General features: G+C 42.8%; 1 protein-coding gene across 1 annotated transcript in view; it reads left to right on the top strand.

Moving 5' to 3' along the window:
• The first annotated feature begins 12,444 nt into the window (after positions 1 to 12,444).
• Positions 12,445 to 27,219, top strand: part of ANO2 (anoctamin 2) — a 277,547-nt gene continuing 262,772 nt past the window's right edge. The window contains exon 1 of the mRNA XM_053256041.1: positions 12,445 to 12,759. Within this exon, the coding sequence (XP_053112016.1) occupies positions 12,445 to 12,759 (315 nt within the window). The remainder of the gene's footprint in view (positions 12,760 to 27,219) is intronic.

Below are 27,219 nucleotides of genomic sequence, written 5' to 3'. Positions count from 1 at the left end.
GCTGGGAAACAGAGCCAGCTATTGAATTTTTTTCTGTGTGACAACTATTAAAGGCACAGCAACCCTGCCCCGCCCCGCCCCCCACGGATGGGGGGAAATGCCCACTCATTAAATACCGTGTTTCCCCGAAAATAAGACAGTGTCTTATATTAATTTTAGCCCAAAAAATGCACTAGGGCAATTAGCGGTACATCAGAAATTACTGCTAGGTCTTACTTTCGGGAAACAGGGTATATAGCTGGAGGCAGATTTCAGAGAGCAGAGTTTAAATTTTGGTTTAACTATAGACCTATGGGGTAATCTGGGGACAAACACCTGTGCCTCTCAGACTCATTTCCAACTCCTTTGGCTACCATACAGAAGATAGACCAGTGTGTGAAGCCTGTGTGCTTGCTTCCATTTCAGCAAGCACTAATCTCACACAGCCCACTCATCCACCAAAAATCTCTTTCATCACCTAGGGATGAAGCCGAAGGACCTTGTACATAATGGGGAAGGGGGAATATACTATTTCTTACAGGAATTAGACACATTATTAAAGGGAGGGCTATCAGTAGGTATTAGTCATAGTAGCTATATGGAAACTCTATACTCAGAGGCAATATCACACTGTAGATGTGTGCACAAAACTGGCTGGCCTGGTCCAGATTGCTCTGGGGGGAGGGGGTTGCAATCTTTTTTTTAACTGACCCAGGCCACACAGGCCCATTGGGAATGTGTAGTGGCCTCCTAAATGGCCACAGGTTTGGTCTGGTGCCGAACTGAACTGGCGGGGGGGCAGGATGGGTTGGTTTGACACCAGATCGTCGAACCTGTTCAACATCAAAGCTGTTCATACATCGCTATTACACTGAATACCAGCTGATGGGGAACCATAGCAGGAGAGGGCTTTGTAGTGGTCATTCCTGGAATGCTAGACTGGATGGACCTTTAGTATGGCCAAGAGTAGTCTTCTTTTATTCTTAATATTAAATCTCTTTCTCAAAGTGGGGGCGAAAGAAGGTACTGCCATCATTACATTTCCCCAGAAGAAGCAGGGTCTTAGGATGAACTTGCCCAGTGTTTCAGATCTTCTGGTGTGGCCCTGCTTTGATGCTACTACCTTCTGTGATTAGGCAGGCAGCTTCAAAAGAACAAGCCCTTTTCAATAGGAGTGCCTCAGTTGTGGAATGCCTGCCCTCAGGAGGCACAGTTCGCTCAAACATTGCAAGAAGGGCCATGAAGACATTCTCTTTTCCAAAGGTTTGTGGAGAGGTATACAAGAACTAGCTGGGCCGGGCAGAGGATTGCTGATCTTGTGGTAGCAAGCTTGACTTGTCCCCTTAGCTAAGCAGGGTTCATCCTGGTCGCATATGAATGGGAGACTTGATGTGTGAACACTGTTAAGATATTCCCCTTAGGAGATGGAGCCGCTCTGGGAAGAGCATCTAGTTTCCAAGTACCCTCCCTGGCATCTCCAAGATAGGGCTGAGAGAGATTCCTGCCTGCAACCTTGGAGAAGCTGTTGCCAGTCTGTGTAGACAATACTGAGCAAGATGGATCTATGGTATGACTCAGTATATGGCAGCTTCCTATGTTCCTAAGAGGAAAACAGGCCTCCAAAATGGCACTTGAGTCGAAATGTTGAAACGTTTTGAATCAAACAGAGTTGTTTTGTTCCAAGCTCAAAGCAGGCCCTTTATTTAAAGGGTGTTTTGTTTCGAGCTCGAAACACTTGTAACAACTCGTTTTGAGTCGAAACATTTCAAAGTCAAAACATTTTGCACATCCCTACTAGTTGAGTTCTGCTGAAACTCTACAGACAGAATTTTCATATTAACTCAAATGGATTGCTTTTCAATGAACCCAATTCACACATCAAGCTAAGAGTGAAGTACTGAGTTAGCAAGTGATATCCATGTGTGTGTGAATTAGCCCCAGATCTATATATCTCCATATAAGAATATTGATTGTTGTGATGAACAGAATGTAACATGGAATAGTTTCCCACCCATAACTTCATTTCAATAATATTTGTTAATTTAATTTCCACAGTAAAAAATTCACTGTAGTTATCAGAGAAAATGTTGCAGAATTTTTACTTATTTATTTGTTTATAAAATTTGTAGACTGCCCCAAACTTCCATCTCTGAGTGGTATACAACAACATAAAACAAATTAAGACAAAAACGAAAACCTTAAGACAATTTTAAACCAGTTTTGATTATTCTTTGCCCTTTCTCCTCAGATATGCCTTTAACTCCTTCACGTCCTACCCACAACAGAAAATCCATCACATCTTTTTCAAAAGACAACAAAAAATACCTCACAATTCCTCAAAACCAACGCTCTGTACATTTTGGGAGAGTCAATGGAGCATTTGAATCATCTGGCTACAGAAAAACCCACAATAATTCTGTAAGTAGAATAAGAGGGATATTCATTGACTTAAATTTAGCAGAGAACTGGTTGTCAAAGTGGCTATGAAGTATTCTTTAAAAGTTAAAACCTATCTCACAAACAAAGTCACTAGATGATTTTAGGCTAAGGGTATGCAAAACCCCTTGAGAAATTTTGGTAAGTGAGATCTTAGTTGATGGCTAGGTTCATGTGAGGAAAGCTGGTCCTTCAGCTCAGGTGGAGCAGGTTGTTAGGGCTTTAAAGGCCAAGACCAGTACTTTGAATTCTACGGCGGTATTGGAAGGACGCTTTGGGAAGGTGCCCTATGATCAACGATTATACCCCCTGCCAGAACGGTGAAGTGGAGACTACAGAACATCTGATGCTGAAATGTAGATTTTATACTGAATTAAAGGGAAAGCTTCTCTCCCCTTTATTAATCCATTACAATTCTAATTGCCCTTCTGATGGGGACAAGGTCCTTTTTCTGCTTACTGCTAAGTCAGAGTACGTTTACAGGAGGGTAGCGAAAATTTCTTTCATAGCACGCAAGATTCGGTTTAGAGTGATTGAGGCATGAGATGCCGGGCTGTGCATTTCAGATTAACCAGTTTCATTTGAATGAAATTAGTCATGTATACGGTATTTGAAAGTATTAATGTTTTATGTATGTTATTGTTGTTGTTTCTTTTTCTTGTGTTTATGCTGGCCTTGGGCCAAAATAAATAAATAAATAAATAAATACACAAAAAAGTCTGCCTTTAAATCAAAAGCAACAGTTATTCCCTGCAAACTTGGCAAGAGACACCTTTTAGATTCTCTTTGTTTAGCAATGGGAGAGTAACTGGTCCTATCCACCCCCCAGCACAGTACCTCCAGTGACTGTTGCTGGTGTCTATCTTATGTTTATTTTTAGATTGTGAGCCATTTGGGGACAGGGGTCCATCTTACTTATTTATTATTTCTCTGTGTAAACTGCCCTGAACCATTTTTGGAAGGGCAGTATAGAAACTGAATAAATAACAACAACAACAACAACATTTCAGATTTTGGTGAGGGGATGGCAGCAGAACTATTATGGTAGTGGGCACATACAATAATACTATACTGTATTCTAAGGCCTATACTGTGCAATAGATTCCATTATAAAGCAGTGTGAAGTTTTTGTTTTTGTTTCTGTTTTGTACCTTGCAAATTGCGATAGCTACCGCAAATCATGCACATTTATAGAATACTTTAGAGCAGTGGTTCTTAATGTGGGGTCCGCCAGATGTTCCTGATCTACAACTCCCAGCATCCCCAGCCAAAATTTAGTTGTACTTCAGCAACATCTGGCAGGCCCCATGTTAAGAACCACAGCTTTAGAGTATTCAAAACACTTCACATATATTATCTTGTTCAAATGCTGGTCTTGTGGTAGCAGCAAGCATAACTTGTCCCCTTAGCTAAGCAGGGTTTGTTCTGGTTGCATATGAATGGGAGACTAGAAGTGTAAGATCTTCCCCTCAGGGGATGGAGCCGCTCTGGGAAGACCAGAAGGTTTCAAGTTCCCTCCCTGGCTTCTCCAAGATAGGGCTGAGAGAGATTCCTGCCTGCAACCTTGGAGAAGCCACTGCCAGTCTGTGAAGACAATACTGAGCTAGATGGACCAATGGTCTGACTCAGTATATGGCAGCCGTCTATGTTTCTATGTAATAACCTGATTGAGTAAATATTATTCCTACATAACAGAAGGCAGAGAGTATGTGCCTTGCCTAAGGTAGTGAGTTCATGACAGAGGGGAGATTTCTACCAGAGACTTCCTGGTGTACAATCCTAGTGCACAATTGTGCTTTCTTATAGCACTATTCTATGCAGGCTTTCTTAGAAGTATGTCCCACTGAGTTAGATAAGACTTATTCACACATAAGTGTGTATAGCTACCTACCTACTCTTCACACAGGTCAAAGAATTAAATCTTTCTTTCTTTTTTGTTTAAACAAAGGAATATGTGCTTTTGGTATGCGTGTCTGGTATACAGGCTCATTCAACTGTTCACAACAAGAAAATCTCTCTCTGAAGAGAGATCAATCAACAGAATAAGTGCTCCTGAGGAATAATCACATGTAGTCTGTAACATGAGGTGAGGGTGATATGCCCCTGCCTTCAGTACTAGGGCAGAAGTGGGCATTTAAATTAGGGAAACATTTGACTTAGTCATAGCGTTTCCAGCTATGGCCCTACAGTTAAGGTGAACAGATGCAAAGGAAGAATGAGACCCAGTGGCCAACATAATCTGTTATCCATTATTTCCAATGGCCAGGCCATCACACAATCAATTTCCAGTGTTTGTGCAAGTATTAACGAGTATGCAACAGCTCCTTCAGTGCCAGAAACACCCATGGGATGCTGTGCAGTATGTCGGCAACTGCCTTCAGCAGTGGGATAACAGAATTTTTTATCAGCTCTGGCTTTTATCAGAAATTTTTTTAGCAGGCAGTGTTTTAAACAGGAAACATTAGATTAAAGTTACCAGGTTGTGACTTGGAGATTCTATCTTTATCCTGAAGATCACCAGTGCAGCTGGAGAGGCTGCTACTGTGTGGGGGAATTAAATTCCTACTTGCTTCAGCAGAAGCGGAAGGAGGGTAAGCAACAGGAAGAACAGTGGTGCAACCTCCCCAGCTGCATCATTCTCTCCATACCTTTTCCAGGTAGTTTGTGTTGGTTTTTAATGTGTTAGCTTACAAACTAGTCCATTCAAGCTCTAGAGATAGATGGGATATGTGTGAAAGAGCTTTCCCTGAAGGTTGTCATGTTTTATTCTTGTTGAGTTCCTGTGACTTCCAACAACTGCAGCACAGGTAGAAATGAAATAAGTGAAGCTTCCCCCATCAGTTAATTTTCATGCCAGAAAAGGATTTGCCTGTCAATTTTCTGCATGTCATACAGCTGTTTTGAACACAAATGCCCTTCCAGAGAGAAGGGCAACAATTCACTCTACTGTGTCCCTTCATTCCATCCGTTGTAAGTAAAGTGGCTTTTAAACAAATCTTTGAATGATGTTGATGAAATCTGTAATTATTCAGAAGACAAAGTTGCTCATAATGCTCAGCTAGAATATGAACTGGACACTAGTTCTATGAGATTAAGGTCTCAGTTTTAGGAGTTGTTTTACTGTTTTTAAAGTAATCTATCCTGGATGCTTGTATACTGTTTTATTGTGTGTAATTATTAGTCACTATTTGTGTATATTAGTTATATTTGTTGTTCTGATTTTTATCTCTTGGTGGGCCAACGGCTGTAATAAAAACTGATTGATTGGACACTAGTTCTCTTAGAAGTTCTGTTACAGTTCAGAATGTTAAATGAGGGTCAGTTGAGTTCATTGCCTAGTAAGAGTGCTTAGGACTGCTGTTGTGCATATTTATTTAGAACTACATTGCACAGAGTTCAATAGGGTTTACTCACTTGCAAGTGTACAGAGGGTTTCAGCTAGGGATGTGCAAAACGTTTTGGATAAAAAATGTTTTGTACCCCAAACAGCCCATTTCAGGTGTTTTGTATACAAAACAAAACATCCCCGTTTGAGCTACAAAACGTTTTGTTGTTTCAGCCCTCCATTTTGTGGCGATCTCTGAGTCAGGCTTTATTTTGTGTTTGACATCTCTTTGAATTTCCTGCCCTTCCAGCCTTCCAATCGGTGACCTAAAGCATGGGCTGACCTGCTGACGATTCCCTCCTTGTTACCATTGGCTCTTTTGCCTCTTGCCACTCTTTACTGACCCCACATTGGCCAGGGGAAGGGTTGAAGAAGGGGCAAGTGTGTGGGGGGGTGTCAGGGAGGGGTTTTCAATTCATTCAGCAAGTTAGTCGTCACTATTCTACCTTTCTGCTGAGAGAGAGAGAGAGAGAGAGAGAGAGAGAGAGAGAGAGTGAGAGAGAGAACTAGTTTGCAGCATTGCATGCCTCAGGTTGCCATGATGCCATGCCATTGCCTATGCCTGCCTTGTTGCTAGCCTGAGCCCAGCCTGCCAGCCTACTATGGCTACTGCATGCCAGCCTGGGAATGGATTCAGGGACAGAAGAGTGGGTTGGGTGGTAGTGCCCCAATGGGTGCCTGCCAGGCTGCCACAACCCAGATTCCAAAGGAATTGGGCAAAGGGCTGATTATTTGTGATTTGTTGAAGTTTACGCATCTTTAAGATTTTTCTCCCATAGGGAATGATGGAGGTTTCAGCATCCCCATAACTCCACTTGGGGGGCAACAGAGTGGCCCAGAGCGAGTGGTGGTGTAGTGCACATAAGGGTGCCAACCACCCCCAAAGGTTGCTAGCCCATGAGGTGCTGGGTTCTGTTGTTTCTGAGGTGTTCTGAGTGTAGATTCTCTGGTAGCATATGAGATTTTCAACAACAAACCATGAATCCACTCTCATATGCTACCAGGGAATCTACACTCAAAGCATCTCAGAAACAACAGAACCCAGTACCCCATGGGTTAGCAACCCATGGAGGTGGTTGGCACCCTATGTGCTCTACACCACCACTCATTCTGGGCCACCCTGGTGCCCCGCAAGTGCAGTTATGGGGCTGCTGAAACCTCCATCATTCCTATGGGGAAGAACCTTAAAGATGCATAAACTCCATTAAATCTTTAAAAATCAGTCCTCTGCCCAATTCCTTTGAAATAATTCTGGCAGCTTCCTTGCCCCCACTGGGCATTACCACTCACCCTACTCTGCTCTGGGCCACTCCTTTCCCCCTGACATGAAGCTATCCTTTTGCTGAAACCTCCATTATTCCCTATGGGAAAAATAATAAAATTCAAAAATTCACCAAAAATCAGCCCTTTGCCCAATTCCTCTCAAATTTCCTTCTACCCATTGGGCACTACCACCCCCACCCACTAGTTTTGCCCCGGGGCTGTTTTTAAAAAATCCAAAATGTTTCGGATTCGGATTTTGCAATTTCGAACAAAGAACAAAATGAGGATGTTTCAGATTCAGGCCAAAAACAAAACAGAAAAAACAGAATGTACAACTCTAGTTTCAGCCTTAGGTTTTAGAATTGCTGTAGTGTCCTTTGCTCTTCTTAGTCTTCAGTGCAGGAGAATCAGGCTGAGCCTGTGACTTTCTTGTCTCGTGTGTATTTTATTCACACAGGCTTCTTTGCAAGCTCCTGCAGTTCATTCTACGAAGCTGTGCCTGCTTCTTTCTCCTTGGGGTTGCTATGGTGACTTCTCAGGTGGCAGCTACAGGGATGAGCCCCCTGGGTATCTTGAGTTGATAAATAGCCCAACACCTTCAGCGACATCTCCTCTAACCACGCCAGTCTCATTCCCTTTCCTTTCGATTCTGTGTTCATTTCTTACTTCCACATCTTGCCCACGTACAAAGAAGTAAGACTAATAAGTTGGAGCTAATCTTCTCCAGAGCCAGCTAATGGATTTTCTGGGATCCCATGCCTTGGCCAGCAACTAGGAAATGTTGACATCAGTACCTGTGGTGCGTACTGTGTATTTCCCTTCAAAAGGGTAAACTGGAGATCCAAATCTAGGTGTTTTTACTCTGTCAGGGATGGAACCAGAGAGTCTCCATGGACTGCCTGTGAGTATATTATTAAAATGACGGGATGGTGACATGCTCAAATATACTCAGGACTGTGTTGTCTGGGCTTTGAAATAAAATAATTCTGCAGGAAGATAGGCAGATAACCAAGAACAACTCAGGTTTGCAACATAATTAAAATCAAGCAAATGTACACATATTTCCTTAGCTTACAAAATTTGTTCTGCTTTCCCTGGTCACAGAGAAACAAACTCCACAGGATACTGAAGTTCAAACCCCAAACACTGAAAATTTTATTGAGCCCCCCACCCCACCCCCACCCCACCCCCCACCCTCTGGCTCTGGGGCTTTCACCAGACGTTGTCTGTACAACATAAAGGCTAGAAACATGCTTTCTGAAGGTAACAGGCAGGATTCTCAGGATGCTGAATTCCGCAACCAATGACAGATCCTATGGCTTTTCAGCAGTTGTGCAGAATTGTGGAATATTCAAAGCCTTGAACAGATCCCATAGATCCCTCAATCTTCCCATAGATCCCTCAGTCTGTGAATTATAATATGTATTCAAGCAAGTGTGAAATGTGAATTTCAGTGAATTGATACTGTTTGGATTAATTCATTTGATTCAAGCGAATTTGAATATGACAAGCATGTATAGCTTTTGGGTAAAGTGTGCCACAAAAAAAAAGTGTGTGTGTGTAGAAGAAGGGGAAGGATGGAGAACAATGTAATGGAAGAGTGAAATTCTATCTACACTGAAGGTGAAAAGTTTAAGAATCCATGAGGGAGGGTAGCATACAGGAGGGAAGTCTGTCACTACTGTATATAAGTATAATAGGTAGCGTATGTTTTTTTTTTTAAAAAAGTCCTTACTATTTGTACAGTGTTATCAATCAAAGCAAAAGGACAGATCCCTGCCCCGAGAAACAATCTAAGTTTCAACAGGGGGAGATAATAAAGAGGAGAAAGGAAGAGCAAAGATAACAAGGGATTAATCTGAGCAAATGCAGTTATATCATGTACTTAGGCTTGTTTTTATTGGGGATAAGGCCAAGAGGTTATTATGGTTTTAGATGATTTGAAAGAGAGAGGAAAACATTTCAGTGACTCAGAAATGTCCACAATACCCAGCATTATAAGAAATGAAAGGGCAATGATGAATGAATGACCTGCTGATTTGCATTCTGTTGCTAGGCTAGGTGGAGGACTTGTTTTCAAATTCACCTGTCCCAAGGTAATAACTTTTTCACTCGCTATTCCCTGCTCTCGTCTACAAGTTCACAAAAGCTGAACAAGATTAAATGACGGTTGTTACCTTGGGTGAAGGAACTTGCCATTCTCTGCTATAATGGCTTCCTCAGATTAAATCAGGGGCGTAACTATAACAGGGCAAGGGGAGACAGTTGTTTGGGGGCCCCCTGCCAAGGGGGCCCCCAGAGGCAAGTCACATGACATGACTGACTCCCCCAGCCGTGCAAATCTGCTGCATTTTCTTTTACTTAGAAGCTTGTTTTACTTAGTATAGCTGTTCAAAGAGCACCAATTAGACAATGACGAGGAACCCCCACTAGAGGAGAGTTCACCCTGATTTCTGAGCATCTGTTAGACCAGCATAGCCACTCTGTTGTTAAAATAAAAGTTGGTGGGGGTAAATAATGAAGTCTTTTTTGACAGACACTTCAGGAATTAGAAGCATATCTTTTCACTTGATTCTGCAGTGTCCTGTTAGGTCAAAAAGGTTCTTTTCCTTCTTTCCGCACATAATTTTGTTTTTCCATTTCTCCTCCTTCCTGCTCCTCCTCCTCCAGGAGTATATCAGAAATTGCTACAATCAAAGATAGGATGCTGCAATGTCATGTGGACATGCCTAATTAAATATCCTTGAGATGACTAGGTGATTGGGGTTTTTTCTCACAACCAGAGTCTAATCTGATATATTTTGGAATCCAAGAAGAATATTTCCCCATGTCAGGTTGACAATGACCCTGGGGGAATAGTGCAACCATTTCAGTATTGTGTGGTCTTCTCAAAACACGGGGGTCTGTATGTGTGTGTGTGTGTGTGTGTGTGTGCGCGCGCACACACATACACGCACACACACGCACACACACAACTCCAAATTCCACTGATATGTTTTACACTTGCAAGGCAAGAGACTCAGAATGTCTTAAAAGTTAGGTCATTAGCCAACATCCAGACTAATGTTGTACATGCTGAATAATGTGGTGTGTGCTTAATAATGTTGCATGCATGTAATGGGGGAGGGGTGATTTTTCTAGATCCCATCCCCCTCTGTGCCTTTGAAAATGTATCTGGGAGGGTTTGGGGCTATGTTATTCAGCATGCATAATATTAATCTGGATTTCAACCAGTGTGTGTATATGTAAGAACACTATAAGTGCTTTGCAGGATCAGGCTAGAGTCCACTTAGTACCCTGTTTTTCCCAGAAGGTGGTTGGTGGTCCACCAGGATTTAGCCAGGCAGAAAACCTCCCTCTTCTTCCTGCCCATCACTGGATTAAGAGATGACCAAGGGGTGCACATGATAGAGGTTTATAAACTTATGAACAGTATGGAGAGAATGGGAATTTTTTCTCTTTCTCTCATAAAACTAGAATTTGAGGATCACCAAACTGACTGGCATTACATTCAGGGCTGGCAAAAGGAAGTATTTCTTCACCTAAGTCCTAGTGCATAATTTATCTAGTGATGGGACAGATAAGCAGAACCTCTGTGTAAAGTAATAGTGTGTCGTCAAGTCGATTTCGACTCCTGGTGCCCACAGAGTCCTGTGGTTTTCTTTGGAGGGGTTTACCATTGCCTCCTCCCGAACAGTATGAGATGATGCCTTTCAGCATCTTCTTATATCGCTGGCTGCTGCTCGACATAGGTGTTTCCCATAGTCTGAGAAACATACCAGCGGGGAATCAAACCGGCAACTTTCTGCTCCATGTACAGAAGGAGTATCAGCATCATCCCTTCCATTGGCAAACCTGTTGATCCAATGCCAACCAGCAGGTAGTGAAATGAGGCTATCCACAGACAAATTTCTGCAGTCTCAGATACGCAGAAACATGTTAGTATATAAATGAAAAGAAAAACACAAACAAACATACAGGGACTCTTGCTCAGTGGCTTCCACAATGTATGGAATGTTGAGTGCAGTTGAACTTATAGTATACTGGAAGTGGGGGATTAGGGTCAAGAGGATGTCCATCATGAGGTCAAACACTCCTGTCCATGCTATATGGGAAGGTTTCAGAAGGGGGGAAAGGAGAAGAGACATTCTATTTTCTGTCTCTGTTTAAACCTCTCCTCCTCCCTACCTGGACCAAAACTTTCCCACTGTGAAAAAGTACTTCCTTTTGTTGGTCCAAAATTTCCTGACCTTCAGTTTCATGGCATGACCTCTGGTTCAAGTGTTATGAGAGAGGGAGAAAACGTTCTGTCTCTCCACTCTCTCTACTACAAGCATAATTTTATAGACCTCTATCATGTCTCTCTTTAGTTGCCTCTTTTCCAAACTAAAGAGCTCCAGATGCTGTAGCCTAGCCTCATTTATTTTTATTTTATTTTATTTTTTACATTTTATATCCTGCTCTTCCTCCAAGGAGCCCAGAGCGATGTACTACATACTCAAGTTTCTCCTCTCAACAACCCTGTGAAATAGGTTAGGCTAAGAGAGAAGTGACTGGCCCAGAGTCACCCAGCAAGTATCATGGCTGAATGGGGATTTGAACTTGGGTCTCCCCAGTCCTAGTCCAGCACTCTAACCACTACATGATCTTCTTGATTGCTCTCTTCTGCACTTTTCCAGTTCTACAATGTCCTTCTTAAGATATGTTTAGAAGATGGGTTTAGAATCCATTGGGGATTGCATAGTCCTTTTCCCCCAAATGCAGTCTGGTCCAGATAAGTGGGTTTGTGATCAAATGTATATATATGGAAGGGATGCTTATTTTGTGGGAGCGGGGGAAATAAACTCATTAGGTCCAGAGTCCAAAATTATCTAGCTGCTCCTCAGGGACAAATCAATGGGGAAGGCACTTGCCTTCATGCCCTGCTTGTGCAAAGCCTCTGATTGGCTCCTGTTGGAAATAGAATGCTGAATTAAATGGATCGGCCTGATCCACAAGGCTATTCTTGTGCAGGGGGTGGGAGTGGGATCGCCTTCTCTTGCAGCATATGGCTTGCCTTGTTTGTATGATAATCTCAAGATATTTGCTCCATAAGCGCCTTTCAGCAGTGCACCTGCTCTCTGCTTGTGGAGCCATATTGTACCATATTGCTTAATCTGAGCTCCATCTGTCTCACTGCTCCATATACAATTGTTGATCCCTGCATTTACTGCACATGCCATATGTCTCCATGGGAAGAGACAGGAAGCCACTGAGCCTTTCTGCTTGCTTGGTCTCTGGATATTTCTTCCAGTAAGTTTCTTCCAACTTTCTTCCAGGTTATTAACAACTACTTGGATGGGGCTCAAGTGGGGGTCACAGAAAGGACATCACCAGGAGGGATGCATTTTCGAGACAGCAAAAGGAAAGTGGACTATGTTTTAGCTTATCACTACCGAAAACATTCTTCATACCCCGATGGTGGCTCTCCAGGCCCTTTGCACAGACCTGCCTCTTTGGCTATTATTTCTAATGGGGAGACATCCAAAAGCCAACCTGAACAGCAGCAGCATCATGACCAGGATGTACCCAATCCAGATGCTCAGATAATTGATCTGGGTCCACTAGATGCTTTGGAGGAAGCAAAACGGGAGCAGAGGGATGAGTTTGAACGTAACTTGGTGGAAGCTGGTCTGGAAATAGAGAAAGATGTAGAGGTAAGAAGCTCTTCAGCATAGACATCACTTTTATGTTTCTTTCTACAAAGCATTATCTTGTTTAAGTAATAAGAGAGAGTTATTGCTCCTCTTGATCCATTCATATTTCTTTAAGCAGTGTGGGCTTGTTGTAGTCATTTTGAGCAGGGTTGGAACTTGGGAGATTATTCTGATCTGCTGGTTCTTCTAGATGGTGGTCACACTTCTCCAGAAGGAACAGGTACGTAGTATGGGGGTGCTTCTGGATCCAAACCTCTCCCTGGTGTCCCAGGTTGAAGCAGTGGCCAGAGGTGCTTTTTATCAGCTTTGGTTGACATGCTAGATTTGTCTGTTTCTTGAGATAAATGGGCTCAGAACAGTGGTACATATGCTGGTAACCTCCAGACTCAAATACTGCAATGAGTTCTATGTGGGCCTGCCCTTGTACGTAGTCTGAAAACTGCAGTTGGTACAGAATGCGGCAGCTATTCTCATACAATCTCTAGGTCATCTCGGAGAGACCATATTACTCCTATACTAAAAGAGCTACACTGGCTACTAATAAGTTTCCAGGCAAAATACAAGGTGCTCTTTATAACCTAGAAAGCCCTAAACAGCTTAGGCCCTGGGTATTTAAGAGAACATCTTCTCTGTGAGCCCTACCACCCATTGAGACCATCTGGAGAGGTTCGTCTACAGTTACCAGCTCACCTGGTAGTTATGCAGGGACTGGCCTTCTCTGTTGCTGTCCTGTTGAAATTAGAGCCTCCCCATCTTGGACAACTTGAAATTAGAGCCTCCCCATCTCTCCCCATCTCTGATAAGACTCTAAAGACTTATTTTTTCACCCAGGCTTTTTAACTGGACTGTGGTTTTAAATTAGTTTAAGGTTTTTATTTTAATCTCTTGTATGTTGCTATAAACTGCCCAAAGATGGAAGTTGTGGTGGTTTACAGATTTAAAAAAATAAATAAATATGGGGAAATAATATATAACCAGGCACTTCACAACAATGCCAGATTATGCAATTTCTTGTCCTTAAGGAAAATAGTATATGTGTGTGTGTGTGGGGGGGTGTTCATTATAAATGTGGCATCAGTGTAGAGCACCCACCTCATCATTAGCATGGTGGAGAAGTGTGGGGTGCCTCCAGTGTCTAAAGGAAGTGTTGCCCTAGGTGAAGAATATTTCTACCACATGGGGAATTTTTTGAATGTATTAATTAAGGCTATGTAGTCCCCATTGCATGGGATGTGGTGATGTGCACAAAACCAGTTTGCCCAGTTTGGTTCAAGTCCGAACCAGACTTGAACTGTTTGGTTTTGGCACCCTGAACAAAGGGCCCAGCTTGGCTCAAATTCAAGCCAGTTTGGTCCTGGTTTGGGGGTGCCAGAGACTTTTTAAAAAATGGTGGACTTACTGCTTCCGAGGCCTTGCGGGTGCTGCTGTGGCCATGAGGGGGTCTCCAGCAGTTCCCCCTCCCCTCGCTGGCCTCTCCCTGTTCTACAGTGGGATGTTTTGGAATGTTTTGGGGTCATTTTGGCCCTCTCTGAGCTCTCAGTGGCCATTTTGGAGATGCCATGCATGCACATGGGCCATTTACATGGCCACATCATGACCCAGCCATGCAAATGGCCTGCACGCATGTTTAGAGGCATCCAAGATGGCCAAAATGAACTCAGAGAGAGTCAAAACGGCCTGTAGGAGACTGTGGAGAGTCCGGCAGCATCTCCTGGAGATGGTAAGCTTGCCATTTCTTTTTTAAAAAACCGAACTGTCCCCAGCCTGGGCCAGGAGGTTCAGCTCAACCTTGAGCCAAACTGGGCCCAGTCTCGCTTGAGGGCGAGCTCTCAAGCTGGGATGGCTCGATGTCAAACCAGTTTGAGGTTGAGTCAGTTCGCACATCCCTAAAGGGATGTATGTTGGAGTTATTCTACTATTATTTGTATGTTTAGCATCCAGTGGGTGGTTTTGCTATTTATTTGGATTACTGAATTGAAATACTACAACCCATCTAATAGTCAAATCTGCCCAAGAGGTGCTCAACAGAGGGGCAGATCCACAATTTAGTGGATGTGTTCCATGAACTGGGCCACTGGGAAAGGAGCTTCTAGTGCCATCGGAGAGGAGGTACTCCAGCTGTGGGCACCTCCTACTGAGTCTAACTGAGGCCACCACTGAGGACCAGCTGCCTTGGGGCTGGTCCTGGCTGGAGGCATGGGGAAAGGATGGACTGGGCGCCTCTAAAGCAGGGGTATAAAACTCTGGTCCTCCAGCTCCCATCATCCCTAGTCACAGTGGCCAGTAGCCAAGGATAATGGGAGTTGTAGGCCAACAACACCTGTAGGGTCTCAATTGACACCCCTGGTCTAAAGCTTACTGATGCCTTGGGCACTATCCACCTGCGCTAAACATCTGATTGCCACACAGTTGCATCAGCAGCATCGCCGTCTGTGCATGCTAGCTGAGCAGCCAGCTCTTTGGCTGTTGTTCTGGTGCTGGCAGGCAGCGAGAGTGGGTGGGATTTGGAGGCTCTTGGACTCTGCGTGTGTGTGGCTGCTTTCAGGGATCTAGATTTAGAGCTCAGAATTCTTAAACATGACAATGGGGAGAGGACACAGAGAGAGGATTGTTCTTAGAGATGAGAAAACTCTTTGGAGCTTTGACCCAGAAAAGATCCAAGTCCATCACCAAAATATCAAGAAAAACTCGGACCATTGGCTGAATCAGTCTGGGTGGCTTCTCCACCAACCTCCCCATCAGTCTTCCTCCCATTTACTTACTAGTCTTGGCAGCAGGACAGTGGAGAAATCTGCAGCAGTGCCATGGGAGAGGAGGGAGGTTCCACCCCATGCCAAGAAAAAAGTGGTTGTTGTCTACTGGCTGCTTATGTTCAGTGGCCTTTAACTCTGCACTGAGAGAGACTTTTTCTTACTGCTGTTCCTTTGAAGATGTGGCATTTGTGGGAAGCTTTCTCCCATGTGGAAGGTAACAGGTTTCCCAGATACAATCTGTTCCCCCTCCTTCTGAACTTTCTAATGATCTCTCTGCTGCCATGTCATTCAGTTATTCAAGTATAGTAAGCTGAATACTGTTTCCACGGTGCTTTCCGGATTAGACCCTGCAATGGGGCCACGTTGTATCTCGGAAGTGTACTTCCACACTTTCTGTGTTGTGACACCGTGGTCTCTATGTGGACAGCAGGGTGCTGTTCACATTTCCAGTGCCTTGTTTCAAATTTAAACACTGTGATATAGAGCTAGGACGTTGTCTATCTGGAATAAGAAAGTTGCTGTTTTTTCGGGGGGTTAGTTTCCGCAAGACTGCTCCCCCTGCTGTTTATGTTTCGCATGAGACTTGCCTGAACAGAGGCATTTTGCTGCTGTTGAGCAGCTAGTCTGGAAAGTGCCCTGATGTCAGGGTTTGATCTTGGGACTCACAGTTTAGACAGACAGAAATCTGAAATATTAATATAGAAGAGAGTAAAGATGTGACAGGAATGTCATGGGTTTAGATTTTACATTGTCTCACAGAGAAAACATAATAGATAACTGATCCATTGTGCTGGATCAAAAGTGATCTGCTCTGATCCTGACCATATCTCTTCAGGCCCTGATTATGGTTTCTTTATTTAACATATTAGGAGACTTGTCATCCAATGAGAAGTAACTTAGTTATGCAGAGTTGAAAACATTTATCTGTTACTTCAGAGACTGGGCCAAAGAAGGTTCAGGCAGGTTGACATTTGATCAAACTTCTTTGTTGTTGTTTTTGTTTTCCCCAGTTGACCCAGCTGAATGGCTGTTGCAGCTGGCTTACTTTATGGCTTTAATCTGTCTTGCTTTAAAGGTAAGGTAGCAAATTGGTTGTCTGGAGATCCATTTTGCTTTTGAGCCTGGCTATGCATGCAATGAGGCATGTGGGACCTTGAGTAGGATCCCTGAGGTCCACTTAGGGTCTTAGAAGGGAAGCTGTCCTACTAGGTACCTGAGTAGTCCAGCTGTTTCTGGAATTACCTGAGCCAATCAAGGACCAAGAAGGTGAACTAAAGAAAAAACGGTCGCTTATAAAATCAAGTCTCAGCCAGGAAGGCAGTTTAGTGCTCTCTCCAAGGTGGAGATAAAGCCATGTGCAGCCTTGTCCCTTTCCCACACCCAGTAAAAGGTAAGGAGAAAGAGAAGAGGACAGCAGGGGTGGTGAATTTGGAGTCCCCATGGAGGAGATGGCAGCAGGGGGAGCTGATAGCTCCAACTGTTGAAGGTTCCCCGCTGTTGCTGCCAGACTCCCTCAAACAATCCTCCAAAGAGGGCAAGTTGGCCAAACATGTCTGTTGGACCAAGACAACTGTACAGCCCTAATGGGTGCTGAATAGCCAGCAGTGCCTTGCATGGTCTGCTGATGTCTGTGTCACACATACATGCAGGATATACCTGTACCAGAAAGATCCACCCAGCATCACAACTCCTGCCTTGCATCTTGCTCTGATAAGGGCATGGCCCCAACCCCATTCCCCTCAGCTGCTACTCAATGTCCCACACTTGGGATCTCTATCTTTTGGCTCCAAGGAGTTATAGGTTGGAGACATATAATAGTTTATATCATAAGCTAGAATGGAGGTAGTAAGGTGTTGTTGCCCATAGTGCGTGCATCCATTTCCTTCTTGTCTCTGCTTTGAAGTATTCTATAGGGCTTCAAAACCCTGCCCAAACTGTTTAACCAGAGATGACAATGCAACAAAAGCAGTGAATGTATGCACCATGGAAACTGATACCTCTTTTATTTTTCCAGCTTTAATAAGTGTTCAGTGTCTCCAACCTGGAGACTTGCTTGTCTGTAGAGATTCACACTCAGGGACATATGGCCCTCTGGTGAGCTGTAGTATTGTAAGATCAGTTTTGTACTGTGATGGTTTTTTCTAGTCTAATCATTATTTATTTATTTATTCATCAAACTTATATACCACCCAAACTTTCATCTCTGGGTGGTTAATATAAAACAATTAAAACACACATAAAAGTTAAAACAAATCAACAGTTTAAAATCAACCACAAAATGAAAACAGACACTTTTAAAAAGCTGAGAAAGCTTGGGCGAAAAGATGGGTTTTCAGATGTTTGTTTGTTTGTTTTTAATTGCCAGAGATGAGGACTGGGAGGATCGTATCTCAGCAGGAAGTGCATTCCACAATCTCGGGGCAGCAACTGAGAAGGCCCGTCTCTGTGTAGCCACCAAATGAGTTGGCGGTAACTGGAGACAGACCTCCTCAGATGACCTCAATGGGTGATGGGGCTCGTAGTGAAGAAGACACTCTCTTAAATACCCAGGGCCTAATCATGATGGCAGATTCATAGGATCTGATAACTAAAGCTGGAATTTGGGACAGTATACAGATATTATGTTGCCAGGGTGGTGGTGGTGGGGAAGAAAGGAAGAACGTAGCAATGAAGTACTTACAACTATCTGAACCAAGAGATGGAAATATACCTAGAATTAGAAGACTGGAAGATGACTGAATAAGTGGGGACTGGTGTTATGTGAGAGAGTTGCCTCTATTCCAGTCCTTCTACCAAGCCTAAAGCTCAGTGATATGGAAGCAGGTGATGCTCTAGTATCATTAGTTAAGAGGCCCTTGTGTCTTTTGGTGTTGTCCCCCCCACTGCCACCCCGCCAGCAAAAACTGATTCCTGGCAGAATAAATGTTTTCCTTGGATCTTGCTGGAGAGTTTTGCAGTTAATAAAGAGTTCAGATTAAGCACAGAGGTGCTCAGATTATTGTCCTGTTGTTCTCACAATGCATCATGTGGTTGGATGGAAGAGCACTGAGAGCTTTCTAAATGTGAAACCATATGTAAGATAAATATATTCACTGGAACTGTTAGGCTCATGGTGGAGGGAGAGATTTGAGCAGGGCTGGCAGGGCAGTTATTTCAGGCGGTAGGCACAAGGAGGGCAGCAGACTCTGCCACTGAGGGTGCCATCCCACTTGCCTGCTCCTGCCATCACTGTTCTGCCCTTCCGCCTATTTTACCAAGTTCATCAAATACCTTGAGTGACCCCATGTCTGGATTAAGGTTGCCAGGTTAAAATCTAGATATTGTTTTTCCTTTAAAAGCTCCAGTGCAGAAGTGGAGTCTCCTATTCTGCTTCTTCATTGGTCCTTTTGTCCGTTATACTGCCCTGTCCATTGTGGTGTAAAATTGCAGCCCTGCTTGTTACCTCAGGTGGGGAGGAGAGTAGGTGAGTGAATGGATGGATGACAAAAAAAAGCATGTGAAGACATAGCCACAAGAGCTCCCTCCAGCTTAGAATTCTTGAAGAGAAATGCAGCATCTCCAGGTTGCAATCCTTGTCTGGGCCAAAAATAAGGACAAAGTCTGTCTTCAAATGGGTAGAGAATATAATTTTGCTATTGATTAAAAAAAGAATGCAAGTGTTACTTTTAAGATTTCCTTTGTGCACATCTACTGAGGTTAGCAGCAGTGCAGTCGATGAGGGATTTTCAGTGCTTCCTAGCCTTCTCAGGAGAGGCAGTAGAAACTCTGAGCTGAAAGGGAACTTAATCTGTGATCATTGTTAACCTTGCGGGGTAAGCACTCCAGCTTCATTAACCTCTTTGGACCTGTTTTAGTGTGCTGTATGTCTAACTCTTTGGTCTATTAACCTCAGAGCCACACCTCAGTTCATCCTGTAATTCCATTTGTTGGCTGAATGTATCTAAATGTCAAGAATTCCATCAAGGAGAAGGATCCATATACAGGACACTTGATATGAAGCTCCATTCTTTTAATGATTCTTAAGAAGCCATTCTAAAATACCCCTGCTTTTAAAAATAATTGTCTTTTCCTCTTTTGGATAGGGATTTCAAAATAAACATAATTGATCTAACTACCCAAACATGTAGAAGTCTATGGCCCAGTCCCTGAAGTGGTAATCCTGTGTGTGGGCTGTACCACTTTAAACTGCAGATGGGAGGAGGGCTCACATAATTGAATACTTCTTCATACAGAAAAAAAGATTATTTGTACATATAAAAGTAGCATGTCAGTGAGAAGTCTAGGCTAGTACCTATCTCCGTGGCATCTAGTTTTCTATTGCAAGAAATGATTTGGATGGAGCATCCAATTATGTGAGCTCTGCCGTGTGAAGTGGTACAGCTCCCAACGTACACTTTTTACCACACCACTGTGAACTAGGTTTAGACTAGTGTTGGGCAAAGGTTTGGAGCTGGACTCAAAAAATTGAATGATCCTTTCCAAATTCAGAAAATCATTTGCTTAAAAAATAAAATAAAAAATCTGAGGTTATTTTGAACCCTGTCACGCCCCCAGTGATGTCAATGGGAGTGTGATAGGGTGTAATTCCTCCTCCAACCCCCAGAGCATGCCACACTTCTCACCCACCCCTTCACCCACTACCGGACTCCCCCCTCAAGTACTTTTCCCCATAGTTACCTTTTGTTGTTCAAATGTAACAGGGGAAACAAAGAAGATACCTGTCTTTTCCCTATGTGAAAAGAATGAAATATGTGTATGAGATAAGGAGAGTGGATAGCAGGAACTGAGGGAGAGCTTAAGCTCCTCTCTGGCTCAAGTTTTAATCTGGGCTGAAGAACTACTTTTGGAGTTTTACTGCTTACTTGGTATAGAGGTACACGATGCTTTATATGAATCTGCCTGGATTCATATTCCAAACTGTACTCAGATAATGTTATCATTTAAACCATGTCTCAGTGAGCCATGACAAGCCTCAGACTCATATGCCCTTTCCCATCTTCTTCTCCTTGTCCTCCTCGTCCTTTGTGTGCATTAGGAGGTGGAACTGTAGTTAGTTTATACACACACACACACACACACACACACACACACACACAACCAAGTTGCTTCAGATCCTGTTCCAAATCCACAACTGGGACAAATCACAGTTTTGTAAATTCACACACAATGGGGAAACTGCATCCCCCCCCCCCCGCAACCTGCTCATGTGCTTGTTACTGGCATCTGAACATCGATGTTGTTGCAATTCAGAAGATTGAACCAGTGGCTTCAGAAATTCTCACCAAGCTTTCCTGTGCTTTTAAACTCATGTTTAGTAAACGTTTAACATTATCCTACTTGTATTATTTATTATGACTGAGCTGACCATTCTATGAGAACTTCCAGCTTCAATTTGAGAGATGGGGGGAGGGGGCAACCCCTTCACTTTTTTCAGGGGTAGGGACATTAACATATGTGAGGAGGGGAGAGATGTTGGTGCCAATCTGTGGCTACTGTGATAACCTCTCACCTTACCAGATTCCGCTTTGCAAGCACTAGAACTGGTTGAACTGGGCCTGGTTCAGCTCAAACTTGGACCAGCCCCACTTTTGGGAGGGCTGGTCTAGTTTGAGCTTGAACCGGTCAAACTGGGCCAGTTCAACTAGAACCTGGTCCGAGCTCAAACTGGTTCACACACTCCTATTCAGGATCAGTTAACACAAATTAGATAGTACTGAAGATGTATGCATTGTATCTTTTTGGTTATTTACTGTAATAAAGGTTTTGCTTTGCTTTACTTAAGAATTTAAGAAGTACATTGTTGTATCAGTCTAAGACCCACCTAATCCATATTCATTCAAAGGGTCCCAGCAATTGGGAGGTGCTTTGTGATCCATGGGAAACTGGTCAGTACTTTAACTAGTGGGTCATAGTCTCTGCTCCTGCTCTACATGGACTGTCAGTAGTTAACTTAAACTTCAATTGCACTGCTCTTTAATAACCACAAATGGATGCTCTTCTGTATCCCATCATTATAGTGTAAGACAAGGGTATAATAGGGAAGTTATTTGAGATGCATTTTGGCACTCAATCAAAAAAGATTGCCTTACAGCCTGTTGTGAAACACATATCAAAAGTGACAGAGCATTTAGGAGATGAAAGTAGATTTTTAAGAAGTCTTATCTCTTCATCTTCCAAAGATAAATAATCTTAGAACTTAGTTCATAGAGACTGTGACAAGAAATATAGCACACATACACCCCAAGGCCACCCCCACCCCCCGAACATCTTTCAGTCAGAAAGTGACACATTCCATCCCTGGCAAAGAAAGTGGTGAAGTGTCCTGTGATTGCTTCAGTCAAGGCATCAGCTTATATTTCATTGCTAAGGTCAGAGCTGCTCTTATGTAACCTTGCTGCATTTATCAGAAGTCCCTCCCTCCAATTATCAGCACATTTATTGAAATGAAAACAGAGGCAAGAAGTCTCCATATGGCCAGACTTTGGTAGAATGTTTTGTACCATTTTTACCTTAAGAAGTGAAACTCTAAATAATTGGAATGTTTTTGGAGAGAGAATTGAAATTCCAGTCCCAACTGAAATGGGATTAAACTAGAACTGATTGGAGATGCCCTTCCCATTTTCATCACCAAACTCTCAGCTGAATACAATAAGGGGAAATCTCTGCAGTGTTTCAAGAAGGTTGTAATACATTTCCAAATCCACTGGCAACTACTATTTTTTTACAGAACACCAGGGAAGGATAATGCATGCTACTTCAGATGAAACTCTTGAGGAGGCTTAACTTAGCAACAACAGTGGCCTGGAGGGCTCTTCAGTAGCCATTTTTCTGAAGCCTACCATCTTTGTTTACTTGCAATGCACCCTTCCCCATCACATCTAGTAATGTCATAGTGGGGAATTACACACTGTATTATAGCTAAACAAAGATGCTGGACCCCAGCAAAACAGCTGCTGAAGAGTGCTCAGAGCTGCCATTTAAGTGTGTGTGTGTGTGTGTGTGTGTTACAGATGCTATATTATGTAAATATGACTGTTTATATGAGAGAGAGAGAGAGAGAGAGAGAGAGAGAGAGAATTTCCCTTTTGTCTTAGAGATGATTGCTTCACATAGACTGAGAAATGAATTATTTCCCCCCAAATGCTCGAAACACTCTGTTCCAAAAGAGCAGCCACCTGGCAAAGCAAGGGAGAAATGTTTGCCTTGCTTAGTTAAGAGGCTCTTTTTTGAAGGACTACACCCTGGAAACAGGAGAGAAAGACAATGCCCCATACATTGCCCCTCTGACTCTGAGCATCCCCTTGAGTATGGGCCACTGCCTTTCCTCTCCTTCCCCAAATATTTTTCAGGATGCAGCCCTTCAAATAAAGCTCAAATAAAAAGGGGAGTTGTTCTCCGCTGCTTAACTCTGAGGCTTGCTCTAAAGGGGTGCACTGTGAAAAGCAGAATGAGGAAAGGAAAGACAACTCACATGGAAGGCATTCAGAATCCACGGGTCCCCTACAGTGAGTCAACTTTTTCCTCCAACCCGAGTTTTCCAGGAGGCAGTCCTTTAAAAAAAAAAGAGAGACCAGTTTGCCCCCAATGTAATCTAGTAGAGCTCATGACATTCACTACATTAATACATTTGAATTAATTCTACCTTGTAGGGATGAAGATCAAGAATTGGGGAGGTGGCGCAGCGGGGAAGCAGCTTGCCTAGGGAGCAAGAGGCTGTCCGAATCCCCACTGGTATGCTTACCAGACTGTGCTTAGTAAAGATAATTGTAGTCACCTATATTGGGCAGCAACGATATAGGAAGGTGCTGGAGGTGGATGCTCAATTCAGTGGCAACGGCAAAGGCACCATCTCATACTGCATGGGGAAAAAGCAATGGCAAACCACTCATGTATTCTACTAAGAAAACCACATGGCTCTGTGGTCGCCAGGAGTCAATGTTGACTCGATGGCACAATGTTTCCTTTTCCTTTCCTTTTCCATGGAGGAATGACCTTGCACCCTTCCTTTTTGTTCCAGCAGTCAAATTCACTCCTCTTTAATGTAATAGGGCCATGGAGTTTTGCTGCAATATACTTTGTGAGGAAATCCAGCAATTCTTCTCCACCTACATGTTAATCTGAGCTGGAGAAGAATCTAGAGGCATATCAAATTCACCTATAATTTGATGTGGGCTTTAATGAGCCAAATTTATTTCCAAGACTGGCTTGGAAGAATTTTGTTAGCATTCCTTTGTTCTGTGTATTCCAGAAGTGGCTGCTAAGTGATAGGAAAAATGTCTGGTATCAGTTGTTCTATAGGTTCTTTAATTTGAAGCAGAACCTTTCATATTATGGAATTTTTTATGGCCACTGCTTCTATTTTGATAGGGCCTAGTGCATGGGTAGGCAACCTTGGCTGTCCAGGTGTTGCTGAACTACAACTCCCATCACTCCCAAATGCAATTTATTGTGGGTGGGGATTATGGGATTTGTAGTTTAGTAACACCTGGAGAGCCAAGGTTACCTAGCCCTGGCCTAGAGGGTACAGGATGAACTATGTGGGCAAGCAGAGATACTGTGGGGGAAGACTTGGGAGATTATTGGTCCATGAGTTTGCTCTATCTAGTGTTCTGCTACCCCTGAATTCTGGTTTATCTAGAAGAATTTCTAAAATTAATTCTGGAATTGGAGTATGGACAGATTGCCAACAACTTTCAGTTCATTTGAATCTTTCCCTCTCTCTTCATTACCAGTGTATATACATTACCATGTGTATAATACAATGTATTATAATACATTCCCAGTGTATTGATAAGATACTATAAAAAAGTCAGTCCTGATGCAATCCTACATAAACTCCCATCAGGATCAAGAAAACACTGAAACAAAGCAATGTGCAGGTGCAATTTCTGTGTGTCATGGGAAAAACACATGAATGAACTATAGGCAAGGCAAATAGCAAAAACTGGACAATTCTCTATATAAAAATTTGAAATAAAAGAAAGACAGAAGAGCTGAGGATTCCTAATATATCAGTTCTCCACTGGAAACAAGAGCAAGTAATTTGGAACTCCAAAATTTGGGGTGAATCTCAGAGGAAATTTTGGAAGCATTCATATACTGAGAAATGCTAATTCAATAGATGGATGAGTAGAAGAGAGAAAGGCCAGGGGGTAGGGAAGGTCAGAGCAATCAGGCCTTGGCAGAATGGAAGTGACAATCAGAAGCAAGAATCTGGGAAACCCTCACACAAGATCTTGGGAGAAGAGAGACTGAATGCTGTTCCACCCCATTTTTAAAAAACTATTTATTTAAACCACATTTTGTTTTCAATTTATTTTGCCTATTGTTTTGGAAGCAGCAGGGATCATTAATGCCAGCAGCCTCTGTTAGCAGAGAAGATGTAGGAAAGGTTTCTCTCTTTTGTTTTCCACTCAGTGATAGGAAAAGAAAGCTAACGAAGAGCCATCAGTGAATGTTCATCATGCAGTATCGGAAAACACTTTTTAATTATCAATGGCTTTGTTTTCAGCAGAAATCAATCTGTAAATTAAATCCCATGGGACAAGGAGGGGAGCCGCACTGGATGCCTCGAGGGAAGACTTAGCACATATGACATTGCAAGAAACACACCTCTGGAATCCCACGGGGGAGCTTTTGCGGGGGTGAGCTGAAGCAATTAACAGTTGGTGGGGCAAGGGCTAGGTACTTCCAACATCTGTCCTTTCAAAATAGTGCCCCTTTCAAAGTTTAATTTGTTTAAGGAAAAACAACATTGGGGCTTTGAGTATATATGTGTGTAATGGGTCGTTTGCTCTTTGGACTGAAAATGCAGAGTGATTGTCAAGCATTGACCAAGTATATGTTAGAGGGCAAAGATGTGTTCATCTTGGGTTCAAGTTTTTCAGGCTTCATCCCAGGAGAGGGAGAGAAAATGAACAGGTAATGACAGAACCATCTCAAAAAGGAAATAAAAGAGAGTTGTTGGGAAAGGAATGGCCAGCTCTTTTCTTTTCTTGAAAACTAGCACAACGTGGCAATGATGTGTGAATTTCTGGTTCAGATGTCTCACCTCAGTCACATGCTCACTGGGAAACCTTGGATAAGCCATTATTCTCTCTGTTTGACCAATAGGAGGATAATAATTGTGATCTGCCTTACAAGGTTGTTGTAAGGATAACTGAGCTAATGCATGTGAAATGTTTTGAACACTCAACCAGTTCTATGTTTTGCTAAGTTTTAGTATTCCTTCAGTGGTCCTAAAAGGAAGGAAAAGGGCTAACTCAAAGCAAATAATATTTCCATGATGAAGGCACTCCAAAAACTGCCCAGGTTGAGTGCCACTAGCAGAAGCACACATATCAGGGTTCTATTGTGTTTCTTGCCACACAAAGCATATTTTAGGTAAGATCCAGGAGCAAGCCATGTTTGTTGGTCAGTGCTTGTTCTTTTTATTTTTCTGAATTGCACTGGTTTGGTTAGATAAAGATCTATATTTTCTCTAAATAGTACCTTGATAAATTGTATGAAAATATATATATTTTCAGAAATGTAAATGCCAACAATAAACACTGGCAGAGTAACCCATACAAAGAGAATGCAGAGTCCATTAACCGCAAAGGCCCTCTTTAAATACTGTGGGTTTTGCCTGACCTCTGAAATCCTCAGTGTTAGGTCAGGCAGGCATTCTTAGGGAAGCTACCCATTAAGCTGTGGAGCTGAGTGGTGGTTTGAACCCAGGCCTCTCTAGACCAAGCCTGCTCAACTTAGGCCCCCTAGCTGTTTATGAACGACAACTCCCATAATCCCCTGCCACAGTGGCCAATAGCCAGGGATTATGGGAATTGTAGGCCAACATCTGCAGGAGGGCCAAAGTTGAGCAGCCCTGCTCTAGACCAAATCCCAAATCTTTCTCCACACTCATAAATCATTCCAAAACCATTAAATAATGTTTTTATAAGTCATGGTTTCATGTTTTTTGCTGAGCAGCAAAGCCTATGAGATTATGGAGAAAGCGGGGTGAGTTTCCTAGGGCTCATCCTGTCATGTATGGTGGCCTTTGTGGGGAGAGGGCAGGATTATTCAGACAAGTAATGAAAAAAGGAGGACTTTTCTCCCTATGTTTTCTTTTTATTGGCAAAACATAAAAAAACAAAACCCAGATTGGCACAGTGATGTCAAGGCACATTAGTTCAGATAGGATTGCAACAATTAGATTGAAGAGCATTTGAAAAGCATTGAAAAGCATCACAGACATGTTTCAAGCAAGTTATAGTCCATGTCAAAAGATTCAAAAAATAAAAACCCCTCTCTCCAAAACTCTCCAGTAAAACCCAGGAGAAAAATGTGCTGTTTTCAAAGTCTCTGTTATCTCTGAGCTTTCTGCTTAGCTGTCTGTGTGGCTGTATTCTTTGTGGATTTCTGTAGCTTTATGTGGATCTCTGTGTATGCCCCTGAACCCACACTGGCAATTATACATCTTGTTGCTAGGGCTAAGATTTAGATGAGCTCATTTTATTGTTGTTACTTGTACCTATTCAGTGAAGGCTTTAAAACTGCTTATTGTCCTGGAAAAGTAAAGATAATAACCAGGACATCTGCAAGTAGTAGAAATTCTTACTGTATCATTATGAAAGGGCATAACATCACCAAAATGGCTCCCCATATTGGAGAATATGGACAAAGCTGATGTCAAAACAGTTTAAAAAAATGTTATGTCACAATTGTT

Source organism: Hemicordylus capensis, chromosome 5 (genome assembly GCF_027244095.1).
Source record: "Hemicordylus capensis ecotype Gifberg chromosome 5, rHemCap1.1.pri, whole genome shotgun sequence".
Classification (NCBI taxonomy): domain Eukaryota; kingdom Metazoa; phylum Chordata; class Lepidosauria; order Squamata; family Cordylidae; genus Hemicordylus; species Hemicordylus capensis.
Note: the sequence above shows the minus strand (reverse complement) of the source record. Positions and strands in the feature narration are given on the sequence as shown.